We start from the raw sequence: 9856 nt of genomic DNA on the forward strand, positions 1-9856 counted from the left end.
TGTTATCTCGAAAGTGGGTCACGGAATGACATTGCGCCAAATGAAGTGACCGTTGGTAGTGAAGCTTCTGTTCGAATACACGATCTTGACACCGGTCCGGAAGTGTGGCTGATTCCGTTATTCGGGCAGCCATTGTAAATATTTAACGGGAACGAGCCGGCAGATTACCTGCTTGTCTTCTCATGTGTCGCTTAACATCTCCATAAAGCTCGCTGGCTTTTTAAACATTTTTTTTCTTCCCGGATTCGCCGCTATGCTGCTGTATTTTTTGGAGCTGTGGACGCTCCAGTGGGAGATCGTCTCCAGGGCTGACACCGTGCTTTTGTGCTCCCTTACGGCCGCTTTGTATTACCTGTGGGGCCGTAAGAGTCAGGTGAGGAGTCGCGGTAGTGCTTCGTTTTTTTGCGATCTTTGCGTAATGGTCTTATTTCACTGAGATCGGTGTTTTAATGAACATTCTTATCACAAAGTGAAATGTAGGCACACAATAGAAAGTAAGATTAGGCTAATTTTGACTATCAGCACTGGATTTGCGCATTGAAAAAAACTATTCAAGTGTATTTTATTTATTATTTAGGTCACTTTATATATATCAATATGATTTTAGTGTAAATAAAACTATTCAGGCATACCGTTTTTCGGTAAACATGTATGTATAGTAATAACCAAACAGGACCGAATTGTGACAGTGATTTATGTTTTGATACCGCTAGAGGGTGTCGTTTGACGCAAACTTGATTGTGTAACTAATATGTATTGCGTCAATTTAGATTTTTTTTAATTAGGCCGATTGTTATCGTTTTTTTTTTGTGTATGTTCGTGATTTTTGTTGTTGTTTTAAAGTTTGACATGTGATTCTCTTGTCAGAGGCCATTGCTGGTGTGCGGGGAGACGTTCCGCGACTTCCTCCAGGAACGCTGCCCCATAGTAAACGAGACCTTCCGTCCAACATTGTGGTGCTGGGGAGGCCGCCTTCAAACCGTCGTGTGTTTCCTCATCAAATCCAGACCGCACGTGGATTATCGCAAGTAAACCTTAATCCCGTGAATGTTTATCCATGTAAATCCATAACTCCGGCACCGCTAAAATCCGATCTGACACATCTAACCCGACTTCCCACACAGCGAACTCATCAAAACGGACGACGGCGGTCAGATCTCGCTGGATTGGGCAGACAACGACGTAAGCCCCACTTACCCGGACACGTCCACGCGGCCCATCGTGCTCATCCTGCCCGGTTTGACGGGCAATAGCCGGCAGTCGTATGTGCGGCACGCCGTCTGCCAGGCCGCCGCCCACGGCTACAGGTAGGAAAAAAATCCCATAACTTTATTGTCACCGAGTACAATTAAAATGTATTCTTTCCTAGATGTGTGGTCTTCAACAATAGAGGCTTTGGAGGAGAAGAGCTGCTTGTAAGTCCCGTAAAAGTCTCCAATTTAACCATTCTGCCTGTTTTTAATTGTTTTTCTCCGCACCCGTCAGACGCCAATCACGTTTTGTGCAGCCAACACGTCTGATTTGGAGCGTGTGGTCCAACATGTGAAAAATATTTACCCACAAGCCCCTATTTTGGGTGTCGGCGTCTCTTTAGGAGGGTAAGTTCATTCTTTATCTTATTTATTATACTTGGGTTTACTATTGAGGGGAAACAGCGACTTCCTGTGGTTATTGTTGGAACTACTATAGCATTTGGCCGAAAAATGTAGCCAGTTAGCGCCTTCTTCTGGCCACAATGTGAGTCGTAGCTAGTGGTGATGTTGACAAATCCAAAGTCAAGTTAATCTTTCTCGTGTTTGTCTTTTTGTGTTTTTAACAGGATGTTATTGTTGAACTACTTGGGCCGCAAAGGTGGCGAGTCCGGCCTGATGGCGGGCCTGACCGTCTCTGTCCCGTGGGACGCCCTCAAGTCGGCCGAGAGCATGGAGGAACCACTCAACTGCTTTTTATTTAACCGCCACCTGACCCGAGGCTTGTGCGAGGCTGTCGTCAGGTTTGTGAACGGAATCCATTTTGGGGAGGGATGAGGACATTTTGGAGCAAAATGGGTTTTGTTTTTCCTGGATTTTTGTTGCAGGCACGGGAGGATTCTGAAAAAAGTGGTGGACACTGACTACGTTCTAAAGGTTGGTAGCACTTTTTGACTTTTTTTATGGGTACTGGTCATGATATTATCATTTTTTTGCATAGGCACGCACCATCCGTGAATTTGATGAGCGGTTCACAGCACCGCTGTTCAGATACGAGACTTGCACGGAGTACTACCGTCACGCCAGTCCGGATAAGAAGCTTCCCAGTATCGACGTGCCCATTTTGTGCCTCAACGCGGCTGATGATCCCTTCTCCCCGGAACATGGTATTCATTTTAAATGACTTTTGTTTGTTTACACTATCTGAGCGTCCATTTTCCCCGTTTGCGCGCATTTTAGCCTTCCCGACTAGCATCGCCAAGGATCTGTCCAACGTGGCCCTCCTGGTGACGTCCCACGGAGGCCACATCGCCTTCCTGGAGGGTCTATTCCCGCGTGGCGCCGGCTACATGGAGCGCGTCTTCAGCCAGTTTGCGCGAGCCGTCCTGGATAACCCGCAAGAAGTCCGCAAAGCTTGCCATCTTTCACAAATCTGAATGTAGACGTACCCACACACGACCCACATTGTAGGACAAGTGTCAATCTACCTCACCTCGTACTGTAACAACGCCATTGACGACGCCATCGATCAAAACTAATTGGACGTTTCGTGCCGTCAATGGTGGTGAATGAGTTAATAGTCTATATTTATTTCAGGAACCACAGAATTGATTCACATTAAACACCGCTGTCTTCAAAATGTTTTGACGTCTGATTCTACCTTCTAATTATAGATTAGAAGCGCGTTTGGGACCATCCAAACATGTCATTAAATCAACGGTGACCATGGCAACGAGAGACCACCTATTTAGGCATTGTCAAAAGAACAAATGCTCAATAAAGCAGGTATGAAAAGAACTTATACTTTGATAAATGCTTATTGTGTGTCCTTTAAATAGTTTTTAACTGTTTTAATAGTGTAATGTAAATACAGATTATAGTAGTATTATTAACACTTGGGGATCTACCATTAGCCAAGAATGGGGGATGCATATAGTCTCAAGTTACTAACACCCCGCCCCATTCAAAATCATTATACACAAAAAGTCAGTTAAGATTTTACGTATTTACGCACATTAAATATGATTTTGATTAAAGTCCTTTCGCTAAAATGCCAAAGAAGGATTCTCAAAGCGTAGGGGTCCTGAGGGCACCCCTCAGTTACTGCGATAGCAAATTGGTTCGGTCCATGTACATTCTATTGCGCATGCGCAGATAGCCTTATTGAAGAAATCAGCGGGAAAATGAAACACGACACGAAAAGAAAGTACTAGAATGAAAAATATAAAACTAAAAGAAATTAAACTACAATAGCGGTTCAGAAAAGAGGAAGAGGAACGGACGAAACAAAGACTTGTTTATAAGTTACTAAAATGACAATTGTTTAGTAACAGTAATTACGTTGACACCCGTTGGCGTCGAAAAAACAGCATTTTCCTTGTAAGTATTTTCCATTCAATTCCCTAGAATGTTCTATTGAAATTCGGTAAAGGGTATTCTATGTGTTAACTTTTTAGTCCGTAATGTACAAACATGTTTTTAAAACGTTAGAAAATGTTTAATTAAGCGTCTACATGAAAACGAGTCCTCATTGTTATAGGTATGTATACATTTTGCTTCAATGTGTGTTATTATTTAATACTTTAGTTACTTTTATAGAGAGGATAGAATTTTTCATTAAATTTCTCTTTTCCGCCGTTTAATGTGGCTATTACCCTCACTTGTATGCTAATTAGAATAGTACATAATTTCGATCGACCAAAGTGAAATTTTGCATTTATTCCGCTAGGCGGTGCAAGTGCATCTTGAGTCTGCAATCAGCTTCACGTGTGTATGAGAAATGGCAGAAAGTGGGACGCATTATATTTGTTTACTACAAGGTAAGACACTACATAATACTACACAGTTTTTTTTTTAAATATTGTACTCATTTGTAAAATATATTATTTAGCTGTTAAAGTCTTGAGAATTGCCCAATTTGTGTTCCCATTTTTAGAAAAAGAACTTGAGTTATGTCAAATAATAGATGTTGGAATATACAAAAATTCAAGGAAAAAAACCTAATGTGAAAATAAATATTTTTCTTACAATATGTGTAATGTACAGATTGTTTTCTCAATTCAAATGTAAAAAAAAAAAGAAAAATCCATATCCTCTTTGCCGGCTTTCATCTGATCTTGAGGGTCAGCGCTATTGCTGATTAACCATGGCGACCAATCAATAATTAACTCTGAAGTGGCCATAAAAGGCCCACGCCCTCTGTCACGATGCTAACCCTTTAACCTTTAACCTCATCAAGATACATTGGACAACCCGGAAATCGCATACAGGCCAATTTTTGTGACTCAGCTCCATTGATATCAATAGATGTCCAATCCATTATCGGTGGGAGGGTGATTCAAATATAACAAATTTCATCCTAACTAAAAATAACTCATGTTAAAAATAGATTTTTAACACGTGACAAAAATTAAGCCTCAGATACGTTTGCCCATGGGCTGCCGCCCTCCCACTTCCCACCGATTGGATGTTTTATGCCGTTAACGGCTCTGAATGAGTTAAAAATAGCATTTCCCCCCACCTGGAAAGGGGGAGGAGCTTCAGGTGACTGTAAATGATTCAGGGCGAAAAGAGATTCTGAGATTGACAGACAGACGGGAAGCCGAAAGGAAGGCTTGCTTAAGAAGGAAAGTCAAGAGAGGCAAAATTCGGGTTCGGGGATTTTTTGGGGCGCCAATGCGGGCGACCCGGCGTTCTCCAACGATCTTTTGAGCTCACTTTGGAGCCTGCGGGTGAGTAGACCTTTGCTTCATCAAGCAAATGTGTGTATGATATGCATTTCTATGCAAGAAACATCAATCAAGGTTTTAATCAAATGTGTTTTAGTGTTGTTTTTCCAGGGAGATCTTTTTAATGATTTCTTTTTAGCTTTAAAAGTCTTTCTTTGCAGTCACAAGATGATTTTTTTTTATAAATAATGTTTTTTTTACAGTGTAATTATTATAAATCAAGTATCAAGTAAGTGACCCATAGATTACAAACCATAATAGATCAAGCATGTATTTTAGTGCGAGGCCACTCAGCACTATTTTATAGTCTTTTGCCTTACAGAGAGACCAAAATCAACCGGAAGTGACCTGTAAATAGCCCCAAATCAACAGGAAGTAAGCAGTGAATAATTCAAAATCAACTGTAAGCACACCCCTAGGAGTGGAACCAGCACCCCCACGCCGTTTTTCCATAAATGAAAGTGCGTTTTCGGATTAAGAATGCAAAAAGAGACAAAAAGGCTTTTTGTGGAGTAGCGCCAGGGAGTTGTTGTCTCACAAACAGCCAGTGTGAGGAAACAAAGAGCTCATTAGAAGGCAGCCACGCTGCTTAGGGTTTGAATTATTGAGGCGGCTCATGGCGTGTTGTCAATTGGTGCTCTTCTGCTTTGGACTTTTGTAGCCAGCTGGGATGGAGGAACAAATGGAGGAGCTGAGGCAGCAGTTGGAGAAGCAATGTCTCATCAACACAGAGCTGCACAGGCAAAATAAAGACCTCGGTGTGTGCCATTAAAAGTGGAAATCCTCTTCATCAAAATGAATTATTCCTCCATTTTGTCCTGTGTTGATTACAATTGTCAATCTTTTTCCAAATGCTGTGTTTTGAATGACTGTTTATATTATTGATAGCGTTTAAATAGATTTTTTGGCCCTAATTTTCAGTTGTTTCCCTTCTACATAAAACAAGTACACATTTTATCCTGGCATTTTTATTATTGATTTTTTTATAATGCTATTTTAATTTTGTTGTCCATTTTTAATTTATGAAATGCCTAACAAAATATTTCTCGTAGAGCAACGGCTCCAGGAGAAAGAAAAACTTCTGCAGGAGCTGCACACTCAATACCACGACATCGGTAAGAAAATAATTGGACAAAAAGCAACCGAGCGACCAAACGGTTCACATAATTATTCCTCGACTCTTTCAGAATTTCCGGCTTCCAGCGGCATCGACAATGAAGCCGAATTCCGCAAGAGTCGAGCGGCCGTCATCGCGTCGGAACCCATCCAGGAAACGTTGGACATCCTCAAGTCCAGAGTCAAGAAAACCAGCAGGTCGGTTGGGCCTCATCCACAAATGATAAACAGCACCACTCAAAGGTCACCAATAAAAAGCTTCATCAATGATTACACAATTAATAAAAGAACAAGCCAACTACATTGATTTTAAAAACCCGAGTGAAAAAAACTAAAACAATAACCTAAATGAAAAAAGGCCTAAGATGGTGCCCAATTGGCAACAGCTATTTTTCTGCCACCTAGTGGAAGGTCTCTTTTACTGCAATTTTTACTAGAGTTGACTCCCCCCTTTCCTGACTGAGCCACTGACGGCGATAAGCGTCCAATCCCAATGAGTCTTTCTCTGATTCCCAGTGAGACCGCCCTGATCGTGAAATCCATCCAGAAGAACGACTTCCTCAGCCGCCTGGACGACGAGCAAATCGCCATGATGGTGGACCTCCTGGAGACGCTGGCCATCGCCCGCGGCGGCGAGGTCATCAGAGAAGGCTCGGAAGGAGACAGCATGTACATCGTGGCAGGTGAGCCCGTCCCCGACATGGCGGAAAAGCGGCTGACGTCACATCTCCAAAATGTCTTCTAGCCGGCGAGCTCCTGGTCACGCAATCTGGCCGTGACCTCCGAACCCTGACCGGCGGTGACGTCTTTGGCGAGTTGGCCATTTTGTACAACTGCAAGCGAACGGCCACAGTCAAAGGTTAGCACTTTTCGAGGGGGAAAAAATAGCCACATTTTGTCTTGTTAATTAATTATTTTGTCTTTTTAAGCCAAGACTGAGGTTCGACTTTGGTGCATGGAGAGACAAACGTACAGGACCATCATCACCAACAAGTCCAAGAAGAAACGGGAGCAGCTCCTCGGATTTTTGAAGACGTACGCTAGCTAACTGCATTGTGTAAAAACATACGCGCTAAAAAAATTAGGAGTCTGAATTTTTCTCCTTCTATTCCAAGGTCTCGTACACTGAAGGACCTGAATGACGTCCAGTTGTCCAAAATAATTGACTCCATGGAAGAAGTATTGTCAAATTCAACTATTTTAATATTTTGCATTTGGTTCTCCAACAAAAATATTTTTTGCACAGGTCAAGTACCAAAACAAAGATGTGATTGTCCGAGAAGGAGCAGAAGCAAACACTTTTTACATTATCCTCAAAGGAGAGGTATTGTTTTGCTGACCTCACACATGGCATATACAATTTTGTGCATTCATCTTTTTTTTATTTTGTACTTGTCCTCCTTCAGGTGTTGGTGACAAAGAACGTCAACGGTCTTCAGAAGCCCATTCGCCGCATGGGCAAAGGCGAGCATTTCGGGGAGCAGGCCCTCATACGGTAACCACGGCAACGCCTCGCACGCCCGAGGACATTTGGGGGCGCGCTTTCTCTACATTTAGCAAAATGATGATGCCAGCTTTCAGTGTACTTAAATTGGATGTTCAACAGTGTAGCACAATTTTAGACAACATTGTCATTGCAATAGTTTATATACATTGCCTTCATCTGCCATCTTTTCTCTTGTGTGTTTCTATCCCAAATAATCTGACGGTGGAATGCCTGACCTTTGTGTGAACCGCAGCGAAGTCCTGCGAACGGCCACCTGCACGGCGGACGGCCCCGTAACCTGCTTCTCCATTGACAAAGAGTACGTCCTAGCCGGTAGAAAGTCCCTCTCTTATCATGATGCCGTCTCACAGCCTTTTTTTATTTTCACAGAGTCTTCGAGGAGACCATCCCCGTGGAGCACTTGGAACTATTCGACGAGTACGCCCCGATCCTGTTAGGTTAGGGAGTCCATTAGAACTTCCTAATTATTTTTTACTTCAACATTTTCAGCTCCAAAATGCTCCAAGAAGCAAGAGCGCCAGAAAAATCCAGGTGAGAACATCCAGAAAATGTTTACATTTAGCACGCTAACGTGTTTTCTCACTGTGCTAGCCTCGGCTCCACGCTAAGATTTAAAGACCTGGTCCCCGTGCTGTACCAAGAAGGCCGCTACCAAGGGGACCCTGTCACCCTCGGCGTCGGGGGCTTCGGACGTGTTCAACTGGTACCGCCGACCTTCTCGACAAACGCCCCGTGTTGCTGTCCACGGGGTTTAAAAGACGCTTTTTTGCAGATGACCACGGTGAACCACGGCAAGTATTACGCCATGAAGCGAGTCGGTAAGAAGCACATCGTAGCCAAGCGGCAAGAGGAGCACATGTTGTTTGAGAAGAAGATCCTCAAAGCCATCCAGTGCGACTTTATCGTCAGGTACGCGCCGTTTTCTCAAGGGATTTCCCTCCCGAGTGTGTAAACCCGCCATTTTCCCTTTTTTCAGGCTTCACGCCGCCTTCAAAGACACCCGTTACATCTACATGGTGATGGAGTTCTGCGGCGGCGGCGAGATTTGGACCAAGCTCAAAGAAGTGTGAGGAAACGCAAACAAAAACGCTCCAAATTCAAATTTCCGGGCGGGGAAAAACAATATGCATTTCGGGGGCCAGCGGACGTTTTGACGAGCAAGTCGCCGTCTTCTGCACGGCGTGCGTGGTGGAGGCCTACGCGTACCTTCACAAGAAGAGCATCATGTACAGAGACCTGAAGCCCGAGAACCTCATGCTGGACGTGCGCGGTTACGTCAAATTGGTGGGTTTTATTCGTCGCTGTCCGGTGTTCTGAAAGCATGTTGACGTGATTTTATTTTCTTCTGGCGCAGGTGGACTTTGGTTTTGCCAGAGAGATGGTCCGCGGCGAGAAGACGTACTCGTTTGTGGGGACGCCGGAATACATGGCGCCAGAGATCATCAAGAACCAAGGGCATGATTTTGCTGTGGATTTTTGGTCGCTTGGAATTCTTATTTACGAGCTTCTGGTGGGGAGGTACAGTCAACAAAATCCTGATTAAAATTAAATAATAAAATGTAAATAAGGAAGATACAATTACATTTGACACTGTTTTTTTTTTTTATCTCCTCATTTTCTGATCGACAACCAAGCCCTCCTTTTTCAAGCTCGGAACCTCAAAAGATTTACGCCAAAATCCTAGACGGCGTCCTCAACTATCCTCCGTATTTAAGCGAGGCGGCCAAATCCATCATCAGTAAGCTTTGCAGGTGAGCCGGTATCTTAAAGTATTGTCAAAAAACGTGAATATTTTCAAACTATGTGATGTCCTTTTTCTTGCAGACCGCGGCCTGGTCAGAGGCTAGGAAATACCAAAAATGGCATTAAAGATGTACGACATCACAGGTAGACGTGCCTGACTGACAGTCACAGTGATAGATGTATCTATATTGAAAATATCTACATTTGTTTTTAAATTACAGGTGGTTCAGTAATATGAACTGGCACAAACTTCGAATGGCTCAACTGGACGCACCCACCATTCGTCTTATACGTAAAGTGAGTCCACCCAGCTTTTTAACATTTTTTTCCCCTTTCCAACTTTTTTTTTTGCTTTTCCAACTTTTAGGGCCCGTGCTACATCAATTTCGACCGCTTCCCCCAGGACCAAACAAAAGCTGAAGAGGAATTCTCAGGTTGGGATCGGGATTTTTAAACTGGAACACTGGTGACAATTTTAATAAATTCCAAAAATGAATTACCCTTCTGGTACTTGCTAAATAAATCAATCGGGTTCGTTTCATAAAACATTTTAGCCATGAAGGAAAAACCGG

General features: G+C 43.2%; 2 protein-coding genes across 9 annotated transcripts; both read left to right on the forward strand.

Annotated features, from left to right (window-relative positions):
• Positions 1 to 17: 17 nt before the first annotated feature.
• On the forward strand, positions 18 to 2933 carry LOC144212289 (phospholipase ABHD3-like). The gene is made up of 9 exons (XM_077740037.1): positions 18 to 373; positions 868 to 1028; positions 1125 to 1307; positions 1370 to 1415; positions 1486 to 1598; positions 1820 to 1993; positions 2078 to 2126; positions 2191 to 2356; positions 2430 to 2933. The coding sequence occupies exons 1-9, from the start codon at positions 254 to 256 to the stop codon at positions 2624 to 2626; spliced, it is 1209 nt and encodes a 402-aa protein (XP_077596163.1). The 5' UTR covers positions 18 to 253; the 3' UTR covers positions 2627 to 2933.
• Positions 2830 to 9784, forward strand: prkg3 (protein kinase cGMP-dependent 3). 8 transcript variants are annotated; one of them, XM_077739952.1, is made up of 23 exons: positions 3665 to 3729; positions 3919 to 4009; positions 5580 to 5676; positions 5971 to 6033; positions 6106 to 6232; positions 6551 to 6717; positions 6780 to 6893; positions 6964 to 7069; positions 7150 to 7213; positions 7281 to 7358; positions 7441 to 7529; positions 7774 to 7839; positions 7911 to 7958; positions 8031 to 8072; positions 8133 to 8244; positions 8314 to 8450; positions 8518 to 8607; positions 8684 to 8825; positions 8896 to 9059; positions 9176 to 9292; positions 9366 to 9428; positions 9506 to 9581; positions 9652 to 9784. In XM_077739952.1, the coding sequence occupies exons 1-23, from the start codon at positions 3704 to 3706 to the stop codon at positions 9736 to 9738; spliced, it is 2166 nt and encodes a 721-aa protein (XP_077596078.1). In that variant the 5' UTR covers positions 3665 to 3703; the 3' UTR covers positions 9739 to 9784. The 8 variants fall into 8 exon arrangements, with proteins under 8 accessions (XP_077596120.1, XP_077596094.1, XP_077596086.1 ...); XM_077739968.1 differs by lacking the exon at positions 3665 to 3729 and adding an exon at positions 2923 to 2975 and having other exon boundaries at positions 8133 to 8450; XM_077739960.1 differs by lacking the exon at positions 3665 to 3729 and adding an exon at positions 3374 to 3569 and having other exon boundaries at positions 8133 to 8450.
• Positions 9785 to 9856: the final 72 nt, after the last annotated feature.

Source organism: Stigmatopora nigra, chromosome 2 (genome assembly GCF_051989575.1).
Source record: "Stigmatopora nigra isolate UIUO_SnigA chromosome 2, RoL_Snig_1.1, whole genome shotgun sequence".
Lineage (NCBI taxonomy): Eukaryota > Metazoa > Chordata > Actinopteri > Syngnathiformes > Syngnathidae > Stigmatopora > Stigmatopora nigra.